Genomic DNA, 27,518 nt, shown 5'->3' with positions numbered 1-27,518 from the left:
CTAAAGACTTGACTGCAGCTACAAGAACATTTTTGCTCCTAAACTCTTGGTCCTGTACCACTGACACTGGCACAGGCCTATTGACTCTGGCTGATTTGTTAAATCTGCTCTCACTAGATTAGTTTTCAATGAGAAATGTGTTGATGCACCTAAATCTTCTAAACCCCTATTCCTTCCTACTGTTTTAACATGTGGAGTGACATTTTGCTCAGTTTTCATTCACTTGTCTTTTGGTTAAAGTGTTACTGTGCATTACTTGTTCACAAAACTTCAGGGAAGTGTTTCTAGGGGGTGTCTGAAGATATTTCGGTTTAACTTGTACTTTCCCTCCCTTTTGTTGAATTGGTAGAGTGCCATTTGTAGTAGGTTTTCACTGTGCCGTTTTGCTCAGTTTTCACTATACCGCAAACCTGTCTACAATTGAATAGGGAGTTGTATATGCTTTTCTTTTGATTAAACTTAACTTACCTTATTAACTGTGATCTATGTGTTGACTTAGAAGTGTATAAAATAAATATATATTCTCTTTTTAATACAAAACCTGTCAGTGTTTCCTTGCTCCATAGTACTGTACTACCTATTGTGTCAACCCTGAATACTTCTCATCTCTCTCTTGAGATAAGTCTGACTGCTCAGCCACAGCTACCAACTAAATCTTTGTGGTACAGACGGATACCAAAGGGGATTTATTGCCCTCACCTGTAGTCCTAATCTGGGGTAGTGCTCCCTAAGGGAACTGCCCTGGATTCTGCCTAACAGAGGCCTAGCAGCATCGTCAGCGGATTATGTGGGAGAACTTCCTCAGTCACCTCCGCCATCTAACCCCTCACATCCTCCCAGAACTTCTGGACTACTGGGCAGTGCCACCACATGTGGTCCCTTGAGCCCACCTGGCCACACCCCCTTGGACATCTGGGTGATACCCCTGGGAACATCCTTGACAGTTTCATTGGGTCCCTATGCCACCCCTACAAGATTTTAAAGTTATGCTCCATATCTGCTGTAAATAAGTTCCCATGGAATGCTATTTTAAAAATCCTTGCCCAATCGTCCTCCGATAGGGTCTCCCCTCTTAACCCATTCCAGAACCTGCGGAATCCCCTCCTTTCCTCTAGGTTATTGGTGTTCAAAATGTTGTACATCTTGGGCACTGACCCCTTTCTCGTCGTAGCCGTGTCCAGTAGCGTTTCAAATGGAGTCAGCTTTCTTCAGAGATTTTGCCCCCATGAATGATCACAAAAAATGCCCTTCAACCGAAGGTACTCAAAAATGGAAATAGATTCCCGCCCAAGAGCCTCTCTCATTTCTTTGTACAAAAGAAATTCACCCTCCTTGAACATTTGCCCCGCCCATTCCAATCCCGTGTCTGACCAAGATTGGGCATTTCGAAACCCTCTACTCCCGAGTTTGAAGGGGTGTCCCCAAAGTGGGGTCATTGGGGAGGGCCACAAAGTTAGGTGAGCAGTCAAGTGTCCTTCTTTCCAGGTCGCCCAGAGCACTCCCAGGGTTGGTTGTGCCTTCAAGTTGCTCGGAATGAGCCTACGTGGGGCCCGCACCTTGAGGGGGTGGGCATCCATGTCTTCCAAATAAGACCAGTAAGTTCCCATCCCTTCTTTCATATGTTCCAACAGAACTCGCAGTTGGGCCGCGCGGTAACAGAGAAGGAAATCCGGTAACTCAAAACCTCCCTCCTCCCTGGGGAGAGTCAGGGTAGCCCACCCGATCCTCGGGGTCCTCCCCTGCCATATAAACTCTTGCACCGCTTTCTGCAGGCCCCTAAAGGTTCGGTCGGGGACAATCGTTGGGAGAGCTATGAAGAGGTACAGCAGTCTAGGCAGGATATTCATCTTTACTGCAGTCATGCGGCCGTACCAGGACATGGTCATCCCTCCCCATTTCTTCAGATCCGACACAATCCCTGCCACTGTGGGGCCATAGTTGGTTGAAGCTAACTCAGAGAGGTCCCTAGTAATGAGAACACCCAGATAGCGAACAGAAACTTTCCCGACCACTACTCCCTTATAGTTGTCCAGGGGGTCCAGCTTCAGGTCCCGGGCTCTCATGGGGAGTATCACTGACTTTGCCATATTAATTTTCAACCCCGAGAATTGCCCAAAAGTGGTCATCAATGCTAGGAGGGGAGGGAGCGAGGGGTCAGGCTGAACCAGGTATACCAGGATATCATCTGCGAACAGAGATAGCTTGAACTCCACTTCTCTTCTAATCCCTTGGATTTCTGGATGGGCTCTCACCGCTGTGGCCAGGGGTTCTAACGTTAGGACGTATAACAAGGGGGAGAGTGGGCATCCTTGCCTCGTCCCCCGTGAGAGGGAGAACAAGTCTGATAACACTCCGTTCACCTGAACCCTCGCCGTCGGGGCCCTATATAGTGCAGCCACCCAGTTCCTAATGTTTGCCCCGAAGTCCATTCTTTGGAGGAGTAGTTCCATATATCTCCATTCCACCCTATCAAAGGCTTTCTCCGAGTCTAGGGAAAGCAAACTCGCCTCCAGGTCAGCTTCTTGGGCATAGTGGACCAGATCTATCGTTTTACGGATATTGTTTGACCCTTGCCTCCCCCTAATGAAGCCCACTTGATCCCCATGGACCAGCTTTGGCATTATCCCTTCCATCCGTTTCCCCAGCACCTTGGCTAGGATCTTTACATCTATATTAAGGAGCGATATAGGCCGGTAGGAGGGGCATTCCGTTGGGTCCTTCCCTTCCTTGGGCAGCACCACTATTATAGCCCCCATCATGGATTCTGGCAGGATTCCCCCCTCTAACACTGCATTAAACACCCTTGCTAGATACAGAGCCAGGGTGGAGCGGAACCTTTTGTAAAAAAAACACAGAGAAGCCATCCTCACCCGGTGCCGTTCCCCCTCTCATCCCACTAATCACTTGCTCCACCTCATCTTCCGTTACAGGCCCTTCCAAACCCTCCGCCATCTCCTCTGTCAGGGCCGGGACCCTAATGGTGTTCAGAAACCCCTCAATCTGTGTGTCTTCCCCTTTATATTCAGATGAATATAACTTCTCGTAATATTGACGGAAGGCCCCACCTATACTCGGGGTATCATAGACCACCCCCCTCCCAATCATTTTTCACTGCCTTCACCATTTTACTTCTCTGGACCTCCCGCAATTTCCAAGCTAAAGTACTATGCGCCCTGTCCCCCTTCTCATAATATTTTTACTTCACCAGCTGGAGGCTCCTTTCTGTTTTATGTAGGAGGAGATCCCTCAACTGGAGCCTATAATCCTCCAGGGTGACCACCCGCTTCCGGTCTAAAGGTACCTCTGGGTGCCCCCCCCGGCTGGAGCTCAGCTATTTTCTCTCTCAAAGACCTCTCCAGGGCCTCCCTTTCTCTTTTTTTATGGGCTCCCATTTTAATAAGGACACCTCGTACGGTTGCCTTGAAAGCGTCCCATAGTGTGTGTATGCCTACCTCACCATTATCGTTCAGAGTGAAAATAAATCTACTATGACCTCCGAGATCTCCTGGGCCAATACATTATCCTTCAACAGGGAGTCATTGCACTTCCAACGCCCTTTGCGGACCACCCGCTATGGTAACACGGACCATATCATGGTAAGACCAGGGGACAGGGTCGACCCTGTGGCCGGAGACGTGCGGGCGCAAGAGCTCATCAACCAGAATGTAGTCTATTCTTGAGTACGATTCGTGGGATGCCAAATAGTATGTGAAAGCGGGGTCTCCGCTCCTGGCACTCGGGGTTGCGTCCACCAGGCCCAACTCTGCGTTACCCTTCTGGAAGGTTTGTGCCATGGCTTTGTCCGCCGCCCTAGTAACCTGAGGTCCCAGCCGTTTCCTGTCTGTGGATGGGTCCAGGACCATGTTGAAATCCCCCCCGGCCCCCCAACCACCACCGAGTCTTGAACAAACAACTTTAGCCGGTCCCCTATTTCCTCCCAAAATTGTGCCTGGCCTTCATTTGGACTATACACCCCAACAAGAGTTAGTGGAGAGCCCTGTAGAGACCCCCTAACCATTAAATATAGGCCCTCCGGATCCATCATTATGGCCTCCTTGACAAAGCCCACGTCCTTTGCCATTAAGATGGCCACCCCCCTTTTTTGTCCTGTGCGATGTGCAGAATACCTCCCCTATTCCCCCCCCCCCCGCATTTTGGGTTCTTTCCCCCGTGCCCAGTGCGTCTCTTGTAAGAAAAGTAGGTTGAGTTTGGCCCTTCTAAATTCTCTGCAAACCAATGACCTCTTAGTAGGGGTGTTCATGTCTTGTACATTTAGGGAACCCACACCCAGGGCCGGCAGACCATCAGCCATTGTCTAAGACACCTTTTCTCTCGGTCAGCACCCTCACCACACCTTTTTCCAACAGCTCTTGATACTTTCTTGATACTTTCCCGTGTGCCCCCTCCCCCCCTCCTCCCTGGGTGGGCCTTAAAAATTCCCCCAACTACCTCCCAGTCACCACCCCCAATTTAACAATCCTAACTCTCCCCAACTCTCCCCTGACCCTCCTCCCCCCACCCCAGTGTCCAGCCAAATAGTTCCACCATCGCAGGTGCCTGGCCGGACCACCAGCTTTCCCACCTCAGCTGGGCCATCAACGTGTTCACTGCTGTGAGCCCCCTCCCCCCAGCTCATCGCCCCCCCCAGGACCCCTTATACTTGCTGTTCAGGGGGGTCCCCGATCTTGCAAGGACCCCCGGGTCCTCTCCTCTTCCCTTATTGGTCAGGGCGGTCCACCCATCATCCTCCATGGTCGTTCTTGGTCAGTGAGGGGGAATTCCGTTTTTTGAATTTTCTTGTACCTGTCTTTTTTCTCCTGTTTCCCGGGACCGCTCGCACCCTCCATGATCGCCCCTATGGGCCCCCTCCGGGAGGTCAGTTCCGCTACATAGTCCTGGATTGCTCCCTTTATGTCTTCCTCCATAACCAAAGTCATATGCTGCCCCATGTTTTCGAATGAAAGGGAGAAGGGGTAGCCCCATCTGTAGCGCACCCCCTTCTCCTTCAGCAGCTGCGTGAGGGGGTGGCACATTCTGCGTTTAGCCAATGTGTACGCTGAGAGATCTTGGAAGATCGAAACTTGCGCGGCGTTATATGTGATCTCCCGGCCTTCCTAGCCTTCTCCAACACCTTGGCCTTCTCAGTGTAATAGTGGAACCAGACCAATATGGACCGAGGGCCTCCCGCTCTGCCCCCCGCCCTGTGGACCCGGTCGAACATTGCCTCCGTTGTCATCCCATCCGTAAAGAGGAGGTTGATAATGTATCTCACCACTCGACCTAACTCTCTCTCCGTTTCACCCTCCATTTCCGGGAGCCCAAAAATTCTAAGGTTATTCCTTCTTTCCCTGTTTTCAATATCGTCCAGTTGCCTGGCCCTTTCCTCATCCTTCTTCTCCAGGGCCCTCAGCCTCAGGTCCATTTGCACTTCCTGAGTCACAGAAGAAGTTTGGTTGGTCTCCAATTGCAGCAGCCTGTCCTCCACTTTGCTCACCCTCTGGTCCATTTTTTCCATTTTTTGGGCAATGTCCGACCTCATGTCCCCGATTTCCTGCAGGACTGCAGCGAAACCGCTTTCCATTGCAGAGACTGACTGCAACGAAGACTCCGGCTGGGCCATTACGCGGTCTCTATAACGATATTCCTGAAGGGTTTTGCGCCAGCTCATCCGACCACCCCGTGTGCCTCCCTGCCGGATCAGCCGCCGTCCAGGGGACCACGAGGCACCCCCGCCGCAAGACCTCTTCAACACTTCAGCCGTTGGGTTCCTGGAGAGTGGTCTGACCGTCTGCCTAGGTCACATGCACCCCTGGGCGGGCGCACGCCCGACCGACCGACACCGGGCGGGGGCCTCACACCCAGTTCGCACCACAGCAATAGTCCAGGGTCCTCTTCAAACTTCGGGGGGAGGACCTCCTACCTGGGTGGGCACATGCCCCACCACCAACAACAGGCGGGGGCCTCACACCCCTTCCACACTGCTGCAGCGTTCCAAGGACATCTTTGTACTCCGTGGGGAAGACCCCTCACATATCCCCCTGGACGGGCACACGCCCCACAAACCACGGGCGGGGCCTCACACCCTTTCCACACCACCGCGGGGATCCAAGGCCGCCTTCTTCCTCCGGAGGAAAAAAAAAACACCAATCCGATCTCGCAGTCCTCTCCAAGGGATCAGGTTCGCCCCCACCCGACACTCATGGGAAGGTGCTCGTTGCGTTCACCAGCCCCGGGGCAACCACCCACACAGAGTCAGTTCACCCTTTCTCTACACCCTCACTGAGGCTTAGCAGACACAGGCTTCGCGGCCATTCAGGTACCCCCCTCCACTCTCTGGGCTCCGACACCCCCTTCAAGGCCCCAGTCCAATCAGAAATCGTAGGGGGGTCACTGGGCGAGGGGCCACTGGGGGAGGGACTCGGCGGCCTCCAATCTGCCAATCCGCGGTTGTTCTGTCTCCTTACCTCCGGGTCCCCCTCCCCACTCAGGCCAGTGATCACTCTGGGGAGGGGGGCTCGTGCTCCTCCGGGCCCCCCAGGGGGCCGTGCGTGAGATATGGCCCACAATCCCCATGGCCGCCCCCTTGCCTCCGTACCCGAGCTCCTGCGCCCGGCCGTAGCGCCACCACCCGCTCCTGTTCCGGGCCGCTTGCCACCACTCTCCCCCGGGCTGAGGAAGGCTCTGCTCCTGCTCCACCAGCTGTCCGGGCAAAGGCTTCTCCTCCCGGGGTCCCCCGCGCCCACAGGTGGGAGCCAGAAAAAGGAGACAAGCCCGACAACGAGAGCCCACAGTCTGACGGCTCCTCTAATGCCTTCCCGAGCCTTCCCACCATGCCCAACGTCTTCCGAACTTCGGCGTCCCGGATCACCGCTCCTGTGCTCTGGGGATCCCCAGGGGGAGGGAGGGGGGGGGTCACCTCACGGGCCCGCGCAGAATTGCTCTCGCCAGGGGGTCCTCGGGAGGGGGGGGTGTGAGGGGACGGCTCACATCCCTGTTTTGCCCAGCTTCAGTGGGAGCACATGACAGGCAGCCATAGCCTGTGCGCCCCCTGGTGGCCTCCCATGCACACCTTTTCACGTTTTCAAGAACACTTAGAAGAAAATATCCTCTCTTGATTTTGTGTGTGTGTGTTGATTATATGAAAGACCATTGCCATTTGTCCTGTGCAATTTGGGTTGTTCTACAATTACGTGCACTTTGTCAAGTAGCTTGTGAAGTAGCTGTTGGCTGTGAAGGCTGGATCCTGCTGCCGGCTTCTGCCTAGCTCTCAAAGTCCTTGGAACACTGGAAATGTTCTTTGGGTTAGGCGCCACCCCCTTTCCAAGAAGACTAGATTACCCAGAGCCCACACGCCATTGGCACAGGGATCAAAAACCACGTGGTGGGGGCAAAGGATCGCCTCCCAGTCATGGGCACTGCTGCCAGTAAGAGGGCGCCACACACCACTCTGCCGAGAGGTGGGTCACTGGCAGCAGTGCCCATGACTGGGAGGCAGGCATTGCTGAGGAATTTGCTGAGACTCTCCCATCCGTCTTGTTACAGTACAATGGGAAACCACTACATGTAAGAGACTGCCTTAAAGTACGCAGAATCATTACTGACTTATGATGAATTTTTTTATGCATAGACCATAGTACCAGCTATATTCAATACAAGCTGCTGTAAAATACACCATCACACTTGCACACGTAAGAATAATGCATCGCCATTAGTAGGTAAAACCTAATGCTTTTGATGTCATACTTCAGTGGGTTTTGGACAGTAAATATCAGATTTTGGAGGCCATTTTAAAAAAAAATTCATGGGGGAGAACCACCCCGCACACCCCTTGGGTCATGTGAGCTCATGCACATGCTCCAAAATTCCACCAGCGAACTTTACGCCCCACCAACATATGAACGCGTATCCTAGAGCTCCACTTTGGGCAAATTCTCTGGAGTATTAAAGTTTGCACTTCCGGTTGTCACTGGTCACAAACAGATCCACTTGAGGGGTTCCCCAAAAGTTGAAGACCTCTTGAAGGACATCCTGAGCTAGTTTCCCACTCATGGGAGACTGCTCTGCCTGCTCAGAGCGTCCGCCGCCGTGTTCTTCCCTCCGGCTAGGTTAACTGACGATAATAAGATTCCTTCTTGAATTGCCCAGAACCAGAGCTGCATTGACTCTCTGCACAGTGGTAGTGAGCCTACACCTCCTCTTGTTGAGGTAGTAATTGGCCACTGTGTTGTCCATCATTATCAGGACGTTATTTGCCTGTACAGAGGGCCGGAAGGCCTACAGCGTTAGTCTGTTCGCCCCCAGCTCCAAAAGGTTGATGTGTAGTTTGGACACTGATGGAGACCAATGACCGCTGATTGTCAGATCGTTGGCGTGAGCTCCCCACCCCATGAGTGAGGCATCCTTAACTACTGTCATCTCTGGCCATGGTTGCCAAAAAGGTTCTCCATTCAGGTTTGTGGCTGCCCAATTGCTGTGCCAAGGGATTTGGCTACTGCTTTGGAGTTCTGCAGCTTCCCCAGGCTCTCATCAGCCTTGCTGCCAAATAAATGTGTGCCATCAAAGGGCATGTTAAGAAGTCTTGATTGCATATCAGGAGCAAAACCAGACTCTCAACCAGGCAAATCTGCGCATTACAGTGCTAGCCGCCATTGTCGAGATCAGTCTGAAGGGATTCGCACATTGCATCTTTCCCATTCTTGACAATGTTTAGGAAACCCTCTCGTTCTTCCCTTCGGAGAGATGTTCAGCTACCATCGCTATGCAATCCCATAGGGTGAAGGTGAATTTGGCCAGTGCACACGTGGCATTTGCCGATTTAAGGGCCATACTCCTCGCACAGAACACCGTTCTAGCTAAAGCAGCATAACGCTTGTCATCTGTCCGGGGGGATAGTTGGGTAAACATTTTGTTTGGATGTAGAAGTGACAGTCTGAACTACCAAACTTGTGGGAGTTGGATGCTTTGTAAGATAATAGGGGTCAGTGCTTGATGCACTGTATTTGCTGATCAGTTTTTTGTTCACTGCTGGAATAAATTCCAGGCGCCTACCAGTTGGCATTAACCCGACTTTGTAGGGCTACATGAAAAGAAGAATAGGGTCCTCCTGTGGTCCCTTATCTAAAATATCAGTCAGTTTGTCCTATTCAAAAAGTGGTGCAGGCCAACTCCATCCCAGATATTTTATGACCATAGGCATCAGTTGCCCGTATGATCCCTCTGCATGGTCTGAGGAATCTGGTTTTTCAAACTCTATTTCATGGGAAGTGTCTAACCCACTTGCAGTTTGCAGAGTTTCATGTAGGTTTTTTATTCTCGAGTCCTCTGAAATTAAGGCCTCTGGAACACCTCGTGTCTCATACTGTAACCCAAAAGGACGTGATTCATCCAAAGATGGCTCATCATCCTCATAAATTGAGGAAAGAGTCTTAAAGTCTTTCCTAGGTAGTGGGGTGAACGTTTTCTCTACATCCTTCGAGGGTTTCGTTATTTGCATCGACAATGGCATCAAAGTCTTCAATGCCATCGAGGGCTCTGACGGTTGTTGCGTGGAGGGCTTTTTAGAGATCGACGTGGAGTCTTTCAATGCCGATGGTGTTGATGACTTCGTTTTCGAAGGAGTCATTTCTCTACTCGAGGGAACCTCCGAGGGTTCTCGAGGAGTTTCCTCCTGGATGCCACAGGACGCACAGGTTTTGTCCTTAGCCTTCTTTTTGTCGTGTTTGTCAACATGGGCATGGCTTTCATCTTTCTTCGAGGGCGTTGAGGCTGCATTCTTGAATACTTTGAGCATTTTAAGTCTGAACCTCTCCCACTCAGCTGGCGAGGCTGATTTGGTCAGGCAAGAGACGCGTTCCGGGAGGAACTTGACGACTAAATTGGTAATCTTTTGCACCTTTTTTTCGACCGCCGTGAAGGTGACGGGTCTTGTGAGCCACTGCGTGATCGGGACCTTTTAGCTTTCTTCCAACAACGAGAGTCATCTCTCGATTTGGAGGATCACTTCTACGGGTTTGTCAAAGGGCATTTATGAGAACCACACCTGCAGATAACTTCCCTTTACGCTTTTCGGGGCTTTCGTGGTCATCGATAGGCAGGACTCACACTCTGATGTTAAATGGGTGGAACCCAAGTACCACAGACACACCCGATGGGTCAGTAAGGGACATTTCCGCCCCACAGTCGTGACACTTTTTGAATCCCGATCTCTGAGTCGATGATGACATTCTCATTAAATACAAACATTTTCTTGTCAAGGAAGCTAAGCGCACCTATCTTCGCAGAAAAAAGAAGTGAAGCCAACGGTCGATGCACAAGCTATACACCATTGAGGATGTTGCCACTGAGAAGGCAGTTAAAGCTGGATATGGAGATATCATAAGAAGAGGAATACAGTGGCGGACACAATCCATTCCAAAAGCAGCTTTGCTGAAAGCATCCGATGACCTAATAATCTGCTGATGCCACTGTCTGTTCCAGTCCAATTGCAGATGAGGTTGGCCAATGCCTCATGAGACCACTAAAGTGTCACTCAACCACAGGATCCTGTACAGAGAACAATGAAATGGCTGGGTAAAGGTATGACTTTATGGCAGAGGGATGGGAGATGCAGGAGTCTAGCATAGAGTGGATAGATGTTACTTTCCAAATGCCAGTAACGAAAAAGCACAAATAATTCGACTGAGCACAAGCAGACAATATGATGCAGCCCTTATGATTAACACATTGTCATCAGAGCTGCAGTTGACCAAAGATTTAGTCCTCTAAGAACATCAGCTGACTGAGCATGAGCAACCATGGGGGAGGGGGAGTGGACTTCGTTCCCTCCCTGCTGGTTCAGGCGACTTAAACAAGGGGGGGGAAGAGGGGGGTTGAGGGGGTCTGCCAGGTTTTAGAGGTCTGAAAACCAATAGCACACCAGCCACAGTGGAGCTACGTAACTGCAATCTTACTCTGCATATGCATCAACTTCCCAGGTGACAGATGTTGGGGAAAGGCGTCAAGAAACTGGCTGTCTCATGGCACCGAAAAATGCATCTCCCAGTGAGTCTTTCCATGGCCAGTTAGGGATGTAAATAAGAGAAACATCACATTGTGGTATGTGGCAAAAGGCCAACCAGTGGTTAGCCCCATGTCTGATACGACCATGTCACTCAGTTCTTATCCATGAAGCGAGTGTCGGCTCAGTGTATATTTTTCCACCTTGTGGGATCCAGACGTGTACACAGAGGCTTGAAATAAGCTATGCAAAACAGCCTAGTTTGAAAGCTATAAAGCAATTCTGAAAAGGGAGACAGATTTCGTGTCCCACTGTCTTCTGATATGAACTGTGTAAATCGGGACACAACCACCATACACAGTTGAAATAAAAGCTTGGGCTGCTAAAATGATTGCATTCACATAAGTAACTTTGGCTCTGACGGGATGCACAGAGCATGTCATTGCAGATGAGCCATCATCGCTTCCCATCCTGAAAGGTTGACCCTGTGGTGGCAGAAAACAAAGGGTTGGGGAGAAGTGGGCATCCTCGCTGAAAAGTTGGATGGGTGAGCCCACAACAAGTTCCTCAAACTGAGGGAGGCATTGGAACTGGGGCTGCCTCAGGCCGAATATCCTGGTCCCAATGAGCTGCTAGGTGAAGCTGTACAAATCCCATTTCAAGTCCGGCAAAAGGAACAATCAATACGCACAGCGCGAGGAGCTTTAGATTAGTCTAAATAAGTAGTGCAGGTACTAATGTCCACAGAGAGAAAGTGGCCAAATGTTAGGTAGATTTTCATTTTTAAGCACAATATCCTCCACATGCAAGTCCCCCAGCAGTTTTTGCTGGACTATTTGATTTTTGGTCTGTTCCCCTGAGCGAGTAGGAACATTTTTCCACACTCGCTCCTTCTCTTACCCTATCCTTGGGATCCTTTTATAATTCTTTTTGTACCTTTTTCTGGCATCCGTCTTGGACTTTTGCAGCACACAGCACTCTCTGGACAGTCTTGCTGGAAGCCCTTTGGGCTTCCTCTCTTCATTTTCTGTTATGAGGATATATTTATCCTCATCTTTTTATAATGTGAGATCAACACACCCCACCTTTTGTGAAGTGCTGAGGGGTTACACTGCATACCCCTTCTCACTGCTGCTGCACATTTTGGTTACAGTGACAAGCTAATCTGAATGGCTAGTGGTAGTGTTTTTATCCTACCTACATTTGTGCAATTGTTACTCCTACGCTGTTACTCATCATTGACTCAAAAATGGTGACAGTTCTCTTTTTTCGGCAATTCAAGATGGCTAGGATTTTCTTGGTCCTCCTTTTGCCATGCAGGGTGGCGGGAGGGTGGGGGGCTGTGGGGTGCTTCCTGGTTTGACTTTTGTCTTCGGTACAATCCCTTTGTGAAGGCAGTTTATGAAGCCAACCAAGGTGCCAGCGTGTCTGTGAGGACAGGAAATAGGGGAGGACTCCGAAACTCTGCTGTTCTTTTTCTTCTACTATGTCTGCCTGGAACCAGTTCCAACTCAGAGGCTGGCTGTCCTGAAAGGACCCACAGTTTGAAAGGTGCATGGGTGCTGATTGGCTGGGTTCCTACATAAGAGGCATAGATCCTGAGGCAGAAGACAAGCTGTCCAATGGAATTGAAGAAACAAGAAGATGGAAGAGGAGAGACGCCATCCACCACTTCCAGATGACCAGAGGTGCCTTCTGTGTAATCGCTGCTGTTAGACCCCTTGTTCCCAGCATCAGGAGAGCCCCCGAAAAAGGATGACTTTCTCCCTTAGACTGGTGGGTCCAATCAGTCTGAAGACTACCTGTATTTCGATCCATCCCACAACGAGCTGTGAGTTTCATGCGCTGCAAACCACCAATACCCTGGGACCTGTGGCCATTCTGCAGTGCACCGACTTCAAAATATCGAATTCTTATGAAACTTTGGTGGACTCCTTCCGGACCTCCAAAGGCAAGATTCCCCTCCAAGTCCCCTCACCAGAGTGCTGGACCGAGAAAACGAGAGGAATCGACCAGAAGGTAACCATTCTTCACTGTTGTCTTGAGAAGGGTGCCAGATTCACAGAACCATGAAGAATCTTATGTCTGAAACCTCTTCACTCGACTGCTGTTGCGAGAGCCATTCCAGTGTCCCTTCTTTCGTCTGCTTGACCAAGAATCTGGTGCCCAAATCAGCTGCATCATGGGAGCATCATGCTGCATACTCTTCTTCACCTATAACGTCCTTTGTGCTGCACAGGTACAATCATATCCTCATAAATTGTGATCTAAAATAGGGGCCTAGCAATGTTTTCAAATATTCTGGGTTCTTGCCATGACTCCTTATCTGTGTCAGGCTTCGATGCAGTTTGAATTCATTCGCTTTGTCAATCGTGATAGTCCAGTCAAACATCCATAGTTTTCTCTTGACTGTTTGGGTTGATCAGAAGTTCAGCGATCGACGAGCCTATCTCCGTTAACGTTGTCCTACAGTAGGCGTCCCATTTTGCCAGGGTGGCGTTTGACCATTTTTCATTTCTGTTTTTATAAAATCTAGTATAGGGGTGCGTTTTCACACATACATTTCCCAAAAAGGTTTAGGGATTTTCACTCTGCTGACACTTTCAGTGATAATCCCAGTTCCTTTCTAATGATATGGTTCGGGACGGATCTTGGAAGGCAGAGCATCCTTTTCCAGAATAGGCCCTCTAGCCTGGCCCAGTTTTTTTGGGGCATCATAAGTAGGGCATCTGCTCCATAGTTCAGAGTGGGCACCACCTTGACTCTGTAGAACTCTATTATGGGTAGAAACGAGTATCGGCAGAGCTTGCGCATTAGAATCAGAGTTTGGTTGGCAAGGGCCAAGGCTTTCCCTCTTAAGAAATCAAAGGTATTTGTTTCCACTGTGCTAGTCGAGATCTGGATCCCCAAATACTTAAAGGAGTCAACTGAAGCAGTTTCTGAGGATCCCAGTCTCCATTTCAATACATTTTTCCTGTAGTTAGTCTCGTTTTTAATGGTTATGATGTTCGTTTTGTCTGTGTTGATTTGCATGTTGTTCTCCTTGGCATATTTAGCTAATCTTTTCAGCTGCCTTTGCTATATAGTTGAGGAGGACCAGATCATCCGCGTACAACAGATGGTTGATTTTTACTCCGCCTATCTTAGGTGGAAACACCTGATTTTTGACAACCTTCCCTAGGTCTGCAAAGTATAAGTTGAAGAGGGCAGGGACAAAGGGGCAGCTTTGCTTCACGTCTCGGCCCATAGGCATTTCTTCACTCAGCAGCCCATTAGCGTTTAAGCAGACTCTTATGGAAGTGTCCGTATGTAGAACTCTAAGTTGTTCCAAGAGGTCTGCCGGACAGCTCCAAGATGTTAATTTGTCCCAAACACCTGGTGATGCCGTTGAATGCCTTTGAGAAGTCAACGAAGGCCAGATGGATCTTGGTCTTAGTTTTCAGAGCTTTGGCTTTTAAAATAGCCAGATGGAAGGCCAGAGATGTCCCCCTAAGCCTTTTAAGAATCCTGACTGAAAGAAGCCACTGCGATTTTCCTTCTTTGTCCAGCCATTTAGTCTTTTCAATAGCAAAGATGTGTACAGTTCCCCCATCACATCTAATAAGGCAATTGGGCGGTAATTTTGTGGATCATTTCTGTTACAGTTTTTGAATATCGGCATAACGTGGGCCCTCCATGGCGGAGGTATGGTTTTGGAGGTTAGCACATTATCCAGAAGTCCAGCATTGTCGCCCATTGAACTGGGTTTTCTTTCCGCATCATATTAGATACCCCATCAGGCCCAGTGGCACGCAATGTGTTAGTGTGTTTTATCATGTTCACTAGTTCTTCATGATCATAGGGGACAACCCAGAGGCTTACTAATGTCATAGGATTTATCTTCTTCAGTGATATTTCCCTGAATAGGTTTTAAAATTTTTTTATCAATTTTGCCTTTGTCACTCCGTTTATCTGTAGTTAATGCTGGGTCTGCCAGTTGTCTTAATGAGACCCCAGATTTCTGCTGAAGATTTCCTAGTTAGGACTTTCATCATTTTATCTGTGTCTTGCTGGATTAAGGCACTCTTGTGATTGATGAGCCAGGACTTGTATTTGTTTTACCCTTTTAATGTCTCTATTGTTGAATTTCTTCAGGTCCCGCAATGCTTTCCTCCTTTCACAGTGTTTTTCGACCATCTGGAGGACAAAGACGTGTTGATATCCTTTCACTGGAGGGGGGTAATAAGTTTTCCTTTTTGGGAAGAAAAGCGCAAGAATTGGAGTGTAGTTAACGCTACTATTCCCGGAGCAATGGATCTTGCTATCTTGAATTGTTGCCGAGTAGATGGCAGTTGATTGTTCCACCGCCTTATCTTTAACCTGCATCCCTTATTTACCACCTCCACCTATGTGGGCCGGTTGTGTGTAGGGCGATGTATCTCTGCAACCATGTTCATCTTAGCCAATTATGGTCACCGGCGTTTCCTGGTATTATTTTGAAGGAATCTATGTCCTCTAACATGTCTCTGGACACAAAGATATATCCTGGAAACGACGATTGTGTGCCTCTTTTCCAGGTCGAATGGCAAAGGCTATTTTCTCCATACTATCCATTCAAGATATGAAGATCTCGGCTTTCCATTAGATCTAGCCAAGAGGATCCTCTATTCGTGTTTCGGGGTGCCAATGATTCTTTGATCATTTTGCCATCCGTCCTCATACTGATCACATTTAGGTCCCCACATAAGATGATTCAGGAATCATCCAAGTTGTAGACATGGATGTGGGCTACTAATTCTGGTTGTGCACTGAAAAAGGCTGCATGCAAGACAATCCTTTTCTTCCAAAGAACAGCCCTTTGCAGTGCAGGGTACAGTGGCATAACAGATCCTACTGTGATTGCCCAGTTAATTATTTTGTACTGACAAATACCAAAGTAATGTTCGGGGAGGTAAAAACCACTACAGCTGATTATGTGTGTAGGAATTTGTAGTAACCAACTTCAGAAAAGCTGCTTTTTAATAACCATCAACATGCAATCCTCTTCTTTTTATGAACCTATCTGTTTAGTTGCCAACAATACAAACTACACACAAAAGCTCAATGCATATGGTTGAGCAAGCATGCAATTGTGTATTTAAGAGGGAGTACGAGTTACCAGCACTTAGATATGGATGCCTTAAACAAGTGGAATGAAAGTCAAATCAGACTGCACACTGATCATTTAAACAGCATATTTGGAATTCAGATTCATAGAACAGAAATGAAAAACAGAGCAGGACTCAGGAGACACACACAATTCAGGTGTTGAGGATGGACAAAATAAAGTTCATAAAACCTGATGTAAAGGTAAAAAAAGAAATTGGGTGGGAGGAAGTTGTGCACCTACTTTATACTGGGTCTGAACTGCGGGCGAGCACGTCCAGATATTTCCCTGAGTTTTATCATGATTCCCGGAGGCAGTCGAATCCGCGGCAGATCAAAATAATGTCCAATAGGAGGCACCAAGATGTCAGAAGGATAAGTAAATTCCCGGTCTTCGTCTATGGTGAGGGGCAGAGGAGATGGACTTGGTGTAAGTGCTGGAGACAGTGCACCATTGGCTTCAACCTGCCATTGACATCTGAAAAACAGAAAGTGAACATTTATTCAAGCAGGATATTACTGTTTGTTTCATTAAACCATTCTTTATTTCTGTTAGACCTCTGATATCTATTGATAAATAAACATTTAAAAGCGTGATACAAAAAAAAAAAGATAAACTTGACAATTGTGAGAGTTCAATGTCCTGTAAAGGTGGCAGGTCAATATTGTTGACCAGGAAGCGCTACTCAACATACTTACCATCTACATGGGGGTTGATCATGCAGTTCTTTAATGGTAGGACTCCTGCTCCACGGACAGTTACCAGCTCAGAACTCAAACTGTCGTTCATTCAAGCATGGATGTCATGCACCTAACAAACTGGCCCCCGGGAGACAACATTCTATGCTCTTTTTACCAGGTGCCCTACCTACTACCTTTATACTCGCATGAAAATACTCTCTCACTCTGGAGTCCCCAATGCACCAGAAACCTCAACATTGGCAGACCAGTCTTAGAAGCAAGCAGAAATGAAGAACACTGGTCTTCTCCCATTACTCACCTAGACTCTGTAATAACATACATCCATGTGATTTATATATTGCAAACCGAGCTAGCCAGCAATGGAGCACTGCACAAAAAAAGGTGATAATGCAGAGAGGAGATGGCAATAGGAGGAAGGAGAGGACCTTTTGTGGCATCAGCAGACAACCAGGTATTTCTTGAAACGGAGGGGTCTTCAGTTATTCCTCCTTTTGCAGTCTCCTCTCTGCGTTACCACTTTTCTATTTTTTTTATATAGCTCAATAAACAAAGCCCATAGTCATAGGGGCGCTAAACAAGACATACGTACAGAAAAGATGAATAAGAGAAGCTAGGGAAGATGTCTATGAAACTTCTAGTTCAGGGACTTGGCAGAAAAGTGCAACTTCAGGCCCTTCTTGAAAGCTGGGAGAAATGAACATGCACGCAGATTGAGGGGGCAGGAGCGGTTGGCGCATCAAGTCACCAAAAGGGAGGTGTTATTAGAGCACAGGCTCCAGTGTGCGGGCAGCCAGTGGAGATGTTAGGCTAGATATTCTGGGCCAAGGCCAAGAGGCAACAATGTGTTATGCAATGCACATGGTACACAATGCGGCTGTTCACGTTCACCGGCAGCCAGTGCAGGGCCCTTCTGGCTAGGGAAACGTGATCTGCCATCCCCATTACAACATGCACAGCGTTATTTTGAACCACCTGAAGTTGGAAAAGTTCCCCTTTGGTTACCCCCAGCAAAAGGCTAGTCCAATTGTCAAGTCTGGCCCCTATAATGGCATGTGCAATCATGGTACAGTTGGTATTATATATTCACCTGCATCCACGCTTGTATTCTCTGATACATACAATTTAGGGTAATGGAATCGGTGCTATAGTCGCCTGATAATGGTAAGAGACACAGAGTATCATCAGCGTAATTAGCATACGTGGTCTCTGCTGCATACAGTTGTTGGAACAAGGGGAGCATAAAGATGTTAAATAGAGAAGGTGATAAAACAGGATCCCTGCTGCACGTCGCAAGAGACCCTGAATTCCTCTGCCAGTGAGTCCCGAAAGAAGACTCTTGTGGTCCGGTCAGATCGAAATGATTGAACCCAGTTAGCTGCAGCTGTAGAGAAATGTGCCATGCTACATAGTCTGTCTGCAAGAATTGTGTGATCCACAAGATCAAATGCCAAGGACAGATCTAGTAACACCAGCAGAGCCGAGTTCCCTTTGTCAAATATGTCAAATATATTGGGTCTTGAGGTCCAGAAGAGTCGACTCAGTACTGTAACCTCGTTGAAAGCCTAATTGTTTAGGTCCCAGAATCTTATGTTTATGTTAGGCAGAAACCTGTGCAGTTCCCTTAGGGACCACTGCAAAAAGTTTAAGACTACAGGTGTTAGCAGTAAACCCAATTGGTAGCAGTCTGTACCACCCAGATTTATCTGGTAGCTGTGGCTGAGCAGTCAGACTTCTCTCAAGAAGAGTTAGGCAGTATATAGAGTATACACAATAGGGCCAAAAATACAGTAGCACAAGCAAACACGGACCAGAGCTTTGGTATAAAAGTATATAATTATTTATTTAAAAACACACTTGTAAAAATACACTGGCACTAATATGTCAAGCAAGTTCAAACACAGTCACTAGAAATATATACACCTCCCTAATTAATTATTTGACAAGTCTAGGTTACGACACCACTTATGTAGCAAAACAGTGCTGAGTGCGTAACCATAGATGGTACTCCAATAATTTGTTTAAAAAGGGAGAGAAAAGGCAGAATAGGAAAATCACTCAGTACCAACACTTAAGAACCCACAGCAAATCAAGAAAGGCAGGGTCTACTGTAGAGCACAAAGTTCATAGGCCAGGCCCACTCTTGGAGAGAGCAAAGCGGGATGTGCCCAAGATCACACAGTGGAAATGCACTCAAAGTCTTTGCAGGAATGTCAAAAGGAGGTTGGATCAAGTTAGAAAGGTAATGTTAACAGGTCCGAGGGCACCCCAGGTTAGAGAGTCAAGGATTTACGGGACACCTTGGACAGTCTGTTGCAAGGGAGACCAGGTGGGACTCAGTACCTGAAATTGTGAAAAAGCGCCAGCGGGGGCAGTTGTTCCTGGCAGCGGGTGCAAGTCGGGGCTTCGTCGAGGGGAAAAGAAGATCTCAACGTGGATAAAAGCTGGAGGTCGTTGCACTGCCAGGGAAGAAACCAGCCGCAGAGTTTCCCGGTTAAAAGGTACTACCCTTTTATTCGCGGTAGTGAAGAAGCGTGGCTATTCGGCCGCCGGGGTGCTTGGCACGGGTGATTCGACCACAAGACGATCCAGGAAGGCGAAAAAAGCAAACTGGTTGGTCCCACCAGCTCAAAGGGAAGAAGACTCTCCTGGAAGAAGATCTTCTCTGTCGTCTGGAAAATGGTGAGCGTACAGCAGGGCTCCACCGGTGGTGTCGTCGTTGTAGAGGGCTCAGCTTCTCCCCTCTTCGGATTCTTTAGGTCCTGTGGCGACTTCTAAAGTTCCAGTCCCCAAAGCCCTGCTTTTATGCAGAAAACCCCCATTCATCAGCCTAGCTGTCAATCAAACATGCTAAGTGGTGAGCCGGACCAATCAAAGAAAAGAATGCGACTTGAGTTGCCAAGGCAACTCAGTCCAGGGTGCCTATTCCCCACCCCGCCAACACATCCTGTAGACCCAGACAGAGTGGCACCACTTTTGGAGGCTTCCGTGCAGAAGCCTGCCAAAAGTGGAACAAAGGGCTCGACTTGGGTTAGGGTTTCAGAGGCGAACACAAACGCCATTTTAAAACCGAGTCCTGGCAAAAAAGACCCAACCGGGGAATAAATATTAAATAAATAACCCAGCGGTATCTTTAACATTTCTCCAAAAAGTGGTGCGTTTAAAATGAATGGGAAAATCCCATAGGAAATATTCCGGTGGAATATTTTGCGTGGTATCCACTGCCACCAGCCAGAAACTCGACAAGGGGGGGACTGGACAGTGTCTCCTTGGAAAACAGACCCAGGGGCAATCAAATTACTCCTACCAGTACTTCCACAATATGATGGTTTCTACTGGTTCTGTTCACAATTTAAGACTAGTAAAGCCAATGGTGACTTTACATGCCCTGGGAGACAGTAGTCAGTCCCAGGGTATGGAGTCTATGTTTGGGGGTCACTATGACACCCCTGTGTTACTGCACTGAGGGTGCTGTGTAACACAGATGATACCCTATGGAGTAAAGGACCCCATAGCCCACAAGCACACAAATAGTCAGAGACATACCTCAAATCATGCCTAAGAGTGGGAGAAAAAGAGCCTCACTCTTAGCAGGAGAAAAAAACAAACCCCAAAAATCCAGCAAAGTTGCTGAGGGACTCACTAGGTTTGGAAAATTAGCCTTATAAGAGAATTCTCCCTAACACGCTTAAAGGAACAAGCTTGGAGACAATCTCCCACAGACACTAACAAGCTGATCCTCAACAAAATAGTCTCCTTATACAAAAAAGAAATCATTTTCTATCATCAAAGAGCCGGAAACTCCTGTCCGTGCCCTAGATAAATGCCTGAAAGATAAACAATGGTGCACTAGTGTCCAAAACGCACTGGCCAATAAAGTCGTAGGCCTTCAAATCAAAATCAACAACAAGAAAGAATCCTTATCTAACTCCACTAATTCCACCAACACCTCCCCCCACCCCACCCCACACCTCAGAACCCCATATCCAATACCGTCACACGTTTCAGCTTCTCCAAAGTCTCCACATTAGAAGTGGAAAAAAATCATCCTCAGCCTTAAATCAGCTAATTGCCAGAGCAACTCTTGCCCCTCTCAAATCATCAAAGACACGGCTAGAGACCTTTCACCCTTCATTACCAAACTCATTAACGCCTCCTTCTCATCAGGCACTATCCCCAACAATCTCAAAGAATCATGGGTCCTCCCCCTACTCAAAAAAACCCTTCCTAGACCCATCTATACCCACTAACTACAGACCCATCACCACCGCCCCCTTCCTGCTCAAAATATGAGATAAGACTGCATACCAACAAATACAAAAATATCTGGAACAAAACCACCTCCTGGGAATCTGGCAATCAGGCCTTAGACCCCAACACAGGACAGAAACGGTTCTGATTGATCTTAAGGCCCAATTCGACACTCAGAGATAATGGGAAAACTGCCCTTCTACTCCTCCTAGACCTCTCAGCAGCATTTGATCTTGTCGATCACAAAATTTTATACAGCCACCTGGACTCGGCTGCCCACTTCTCCCAAGAAGCCATCGGCTGGATTAAGTTGTTACTGAGCAACAGATTGATGCGTGTTTTTTCCACCACAGCATCTGCCGACCCTATCCCCATCACATGCGGGGTCCCCCAAGGTTCATACGTCTCCTCGACACTGTATAACGTGTTCACAAAGCCCCTGTTTGATGATCTTGACAGTCTGGGTATCACCTACACTAATTATGCTGATGATACCCAGATCCTCAACCCGTTGACGGGATATTATAACAAGGATTTGGCCTTGGTGAACAGGGTATACCTCATCATCCAGGCATGGATGGCCCCCCACAGTCTATGCCTGAATGATGACAAGACTGAACTCCTCATCCTCGGATCTACCCACAATCTAAATAAACTGGGCCATAACTACACCAGCTTCACTATAGGCGGCAATCCCATCAAGGTAGCCAAAGAAGTGAAAAGCCTAGGAATCTACCTAGACTCCGCCCTTTCCTTCCACAAACAGATTAGCTTCATGGCCACCTCTACAGCTTACACTTGTAAGATTATAAGAGCAGCCAAACCTTTCCTCTCCACCCAGAACTGCATTACCCTAGCCAGAGCCCTTGTACTAGCAACATTGGACTATTGTAACGCCCTCTATGTAGGAGCCAACAAACAGGCTACCAATAAAATCCAGACTTTGCAAAATAATGCTCTCAGAGCTGCGCTCAGCATCCCCAAGAGAGAACACATCTCCAGCATAAGGCGAACTCACAACTGGCTTACCACTACTGACAAAATTCTACTCAAAGTAGCCTCCTTAACACACAAATGCCTCAACAATGCAGCCCCTCGCTACCTTGCTGACAGAATAAAGAGATACACCCCCAACAGGCACACCAGATCCGCCAACACCAACCTTCTTACAGTTCCTATATACAACCGAACTAAAATGGGCGGTAACAGCTTCCAGGTGAAAGCAGCCCAACACTGGAACTCCCTACCTCCCTCCCTCAGGACACCGCAAACCTATCCCCACTTTAGGCGCAGCTACTTAAAATGGTTAAAGAATAAGGACCAATAACTGACCTCGCCTTATGTAAATTTTGCTCACCGGCTAACTATACTTCTGACCATCTACTGACCAACTTGCGAATTTGTAAATATGTATACCTGTACTCTGTATATCAATATATCTATCTGAAATGTATCTACCCATGTATACACTGTAATTATTGTTGCTCCTGCGCCCTTATACCCCCGGGTCTGGTGTGCAATACAAATGAATAAACAAATAAACATACACGAACAAACAAACAGTTGGAGCAGAGCATTTAGATGTAGTGAACAGGGGAACACAATGTCCAAGAAAGCCAGACAGTCACTATGCCCAGAAGAGCATATTAAAGACCAAGGAGAGAAACAGTAGAGCCACAGTAAAACCATGTTTATCTATGCAGGAATATACAGATTTTAAAAAAACACCCATTAACTCAGGTTAAAGTCTCCAAAGATACAGGAGTTGGTGGGACCCTAGGAAAATTCCAAAGTCCAGTTAATTGCCTTCCAGCATCCCCTGTAGGAGTTCAAAGTTGAAGAAAGTGCCTGACAGGAAATGACAGGACAAAGTCTGTAGGCAGACTTTTGGGTATGCTGAAAAGTCATTTAAGTCCCAGTCCCAGTCCCAGTCCCCCACCCAACAGGTAGCCAGAAGAATGCAGCAGACCCCAGGGAATACCAGTGGAGGCCAAGTAGAGGAGATCGGGTGGCGGTTTCAAGACACAGCAGAGCAGGATTCAGCCTCCAATGTTGAAATGTGGACTTGCAGAAAAAAGACCACCTCGAACTACGAGGGTGAGGATCTTAAATAATCTGTCAACCCAGGCCCCTAAAGTATGTACTTACAGTGTAGGTTTCAGAAAACACTGACTGAATCAGACCAACCTGATAAGATACAGAGCAAAAGGAAGGATCCGGTCAACCACGGTCCTGAACCCTGTGCCAACAACCCTGATGGCCCGAAAGGAAAACCACCATCTACTATGAGTGGGATTCGGCATCCAGAAGTGGAATTTTCTAAAAGATGGCTCCAGGAGGACAGAGGAACCTGCACACTACAGATCCCCCATGGCTCAGGGGGCAAACGTGGATGGGCACACCAATAAACACCTGCTAAAACTGCCGCTGCAGCAGGACAACAGCGGTGGCAACTTCCAAAATCAAGGCGCAGACACTGGCCGTGAAATCCAAACAGATGAAGAGGACCACATATGAGGAGGACCAGCAGCTGGCCAAAGGCTTGGAAAGGGCCCCCAGTACTCAAACATGCACAGGCAAGAGATACCAGTCTCACCACTATTACCAGTGCAACTGGTACAGCCAAACTGGGAATCAAAACCTGCTACAGTGTTTTCTGGCTCCAAAACCCTCCAGCAGGTAAGCAGACATGCTCCACCGTCCAACAAACCAGCAGCCCCGCCGTATGAAGAAGGGTGTCCTCTATATGTGCATTCACTCACATAGGCTGGCTTCTGCCAGCCCACCAATACCATTAGGGGATTCAAACAAAGGTTTTGATGACCAGCCAATCAGGCTGGCCTCAAAAACCACCAAACCCCCAAGCCCACCTGTACAGAAAGTGCAGTGGCATGACCAAGGTCAAGAACATGGTTTCCCTGAACAACGGAATCCCCTAAAACAAAATGTCCGAGAGTAGGCTACCATAAAGGTACATTGAGCTACTAGTGCAGTACATCTATTTCCCCCTTTCACATCCCCTGCTAGTCAAGCCACAACTAAATATAAGCTGCCACTAGGCAACACCCCTCCCCACAAAGAAAACAAATGTATGCAGATACAATGACCATAAAGCAAAAAATGGGATGCCTGAGAGGCACTCCTGGGTCTGGCCTCATTACGTGCAACCCAATATCAAATACTCTGAGAAACGTAAAAGGGATGTATTATTCAGCAGAAGTTCCTATGATCAGCAAAATAAATCAGAAACCCCAAAAATGCAGAGGACAAACACCCAAAATAGTAAGGGTCCCATAAATTGATGCCATTCTGCCCCAGCAACTACGGTGGATATGGTGAAAAACCAACTACAAGACTGCTCTCTCTATGGTTTGGAAGTGGATGCAAATCTCACAGATCATGTGTGAAAGTTTATTATCCTCAATTTACTGTCTCGTCGAGTGCAATGTTGCTGCATGCCATCCCCATGATGGGTATCTGTGCTTACTAGTAGTTCAACTGGGACACAGAAGCTCCGGGGATCAATTCCCACAAGGAACACATTTTTCAAAAAAACTTTTATTGGACAATTCCCAAACTAACACTGTCTACACTGCTGCATATACAGAAGGCACTTCCATAGTCAAAATCATGTGTGCTATATTGTACATTCGCACCCGGGGAAGGGCCATTAGCCAATCAGGTTGCTGGAACAGTGGGCGAGAAAACATTGTCTGGCTGCTGTTCCAGCCACCCGAGGACCTTCCCCCGGTGGTGCCATTTTTATTTTATTTTTTATGTGGGGCAGGGGAGGCGGGGCAACAAGGAGCCTCTCCTATGCTTTGCTTCATTTATTTATGTAGTAGAAGCAATCGAAGGGCATTTTCTTTGGACAAATCCAAATTATTGTATTTGTGATTGTAAATGGAAATCAGTTGTCTGCACAGGTCTTATACTTCTATCTTGACTGCTAGAGATAGGGAAGAGCAGTTTCTGAAGATTGTTATTACCCTGTTTACGCCATACTGATTATGAAATATACAACTTCAAGGTGCGAGCCAAAGTAGTCCAATTACACGGTTTTTGTTTATACATGCATGTTTTATTCCAAGATGTTCAATATAAACTCTCTACACATGTTTCACCCTCTCAGATTCAGGGGGTATGTTAGGAGAGTATCTAATAAAAAGGAAATATTCATGAGCCATGTATTACATTATTATCCGCTCAAATCAAAGAAAAATACATTGTAACAAAGAAAAAAAGAGACCAGTACATTTAGAGGGTACATCATCCTCCTCACATTCTTGGCCAACTGTAATCATCAGAAGCCAGATTTGTGTATTACTTGTTTAAAGCTTTAGTAAGGATTGTCTGCCTAACTGGCTTAGTTAAAAAATATATTTACATTCTTCCTATGAGTAGTTAACTGTGATAGGCCACTCGCCTTAAAGAACTTCAATTGTTTTTGTGTGCTTCAAAGGTTATTATATTTTATTCAATTTTCTTTTTTTTAAATTAACCATGCCTGGAAGCACACAGCCTTTAACGACTCCAGACATATTTATAACTGCAATAGGTATTGAAATTTACAGTGTAAGTCGTAGAGGATCGTAGAGGACCCCTTAGGAAAAGGCTGGTCACAATGTAAATATCACCCCCAAGATGGCCACGACGCATAAGCATGATGACATCATTGCACACATGCTAAATAAGCGTGATGACATCACTGCAGCGTCGTTCAGCACTATCAATACATGCAAAAATGACTAGGGACTTGTCCAACAGATTGGCTGTATCGTTCCCAAAGACAATCGAATCCCATTCTAAAGAAGTTTAAAACAACACCACAAGGTAAGCAGACCAGTTGCAATCCTGCATCCCATCCTTATTTTTTACAATATAGCCAAAAAGAGGTACTCTATAACAAAAGCAATTTGTATTCCTTACTTTTTGCAAATTGACATTTTCTTTTACTTTCACTTTTTTCCAGTGACTGACACGCTCTGGACATAAACCTTAAAACCTCAACACTTTGGAAACCAATTTGCTCTTAGGAAATTAAGGAAAATATAATAACCTATGAAGCACACAAAAACAATTAAAGTTATTTAATGTGAGTGGCCTATCACAGTTAATTACTCATAGGAAGAATGTAAATACCTTTTTTAACTAAACCAGTTTTGCAGACAATACTTACTAAAGCTTTAAACAAGTAATACACAAATCGGGCTTAGAATGATTGCAGTTGGCCAAGAATGTGAGGAGGATGATGTACCCTCTAAATGTACCAGTCTCTTTTTTCTTTGTTACAATGTATTTTTTTTTTATTTGAGCAGCTATTAATGTAATACACGGCTCATTAATTTTTCCTTTTCATTATATACTCTCCTGACAAGCCCCCTGAATCTAAGAGGGTGAAACACGAGTAGAGAGTTTATATTGAAGAACTTGGAATAAAAAATGCATGTATAAACAAAAAACAATGTAATTGGACTACTTTGGCTCTCACCTTGAAGTTGTATATTTCATAATCAGTATGGCGCAAACAGGTTCATACCAATCTTCAGACACTATGCTTCGGCTCAGACCTACCAAGGCTCGGGTTAGCAGCCGTTACCGGCCATGTCCGCCTCCCGCCGAGACACGAAAATCATTTAATGCAGTGTTCGAATTTGGGTTTATTACAAACCTTTCATAATTTCATTTCACAAACATCCCTCCCCCAATAAAAAACATTTTGGATGATCAACATCCCAATTCAATTCATCCTTCCTCCCATGAAACCTTTCCACATTATCACAACTCTTCCCGCCCCCATCAAAAAGAAATTAAAATCATTAAAGTCATCTCAAAAGAAACCCGGTATAGCAGTTACAACTCCAGGACTTCCTTCAGAAATGTTGTTGCTGCTAGAATCACCGAGATGTTTTCCCCCCAATGAACAAGTTACTTCTTACCTTGTAACATTCTTTCGATGGGATGTTCCTCCGACGTATTCCTTATCTTTGATAATTCGTCTCCAGCTTGCTGGCCTCGGAATTATTTATTTTTTTTCCAGTAGAGGGCACCGCGCGTCGACGTCCACCGAGTCGATGTCCCTCGATGGCCACCGTATCGGCGCCGACGTCACCATGCCCATAAATAGCCGCGCGCTGCGTCTGTTGCTCAGTTCCGTTTTGTAGTATAAGAAAAGTCATGGCTGAATTGGTTATTGACCTTGAAGGAGCGTAAGCTGCAACCGCAAGGGAAGTATTACTGCGGGGATGGATGGGAGGGGCGATAAGGAATACGTCGGAGGAACATCCCATCGAAAGAACGTTACAAGGTAAGAAGTAACTTGTTCTTCGAAGGGATTGTGTCCTCCGACGTATTCCTTATCTTTGATAGACTCCCATAGCAGTGGCATGTGATTGGAGGTGGGAGTAAGAATGTCATGTACCCCTTAGGGATGAACCGAATGTAATAC

General features: G+C 47.1%; 1 protein-coding gene across 8 annotated transcripts in view; it reads right to left on the bottom strand.

The window, feature by feature from the left end:
* The window catches only part of HECTD4 (HECT domain E3 ubiquitin protein ligase 4), a 4,298,785-nt gene that overhangs the window by 3,197,499 nt on the left and 1,073,768 nt on the right, over positions 1-27,518 (bottom strand). For all 8 annotated transcript variants that reach the window (XM_069619495.1, XM_069619492.1, XM_069619493.1 and 5 more), the window contains exon 25: positions 16,365-16,598. In XM_069619495.1, the coding sequence (XP_069475596.1) occupies positions 16,365-16,598 (234 nt within the window). The remainder of the gene's footprint in view (positions 1-16,364; positions 16,599-27,518) is intronic.

This window comes from Ambystoma mexicanum, chromosome 10 (genome assembly GCF_040938575.1).
Source record: "Ambystoma mexicanum isolate Mex_15411 chromosome 10, UKY_AmexF1_1, whole genome shotgun sequence".
NCBI classification, from domain to species: domain Eukaryota; kingdom Metazoa; phylum Chordata; class Amphibia; order Caudata; family Ambystomatidae; genus Ambystoma; species Ambystoma mexicanum.
Note: the sequence above shows the minus strand (reverse complement) of the source record. Positions and strands in the feature narration are given on the sequence as shown.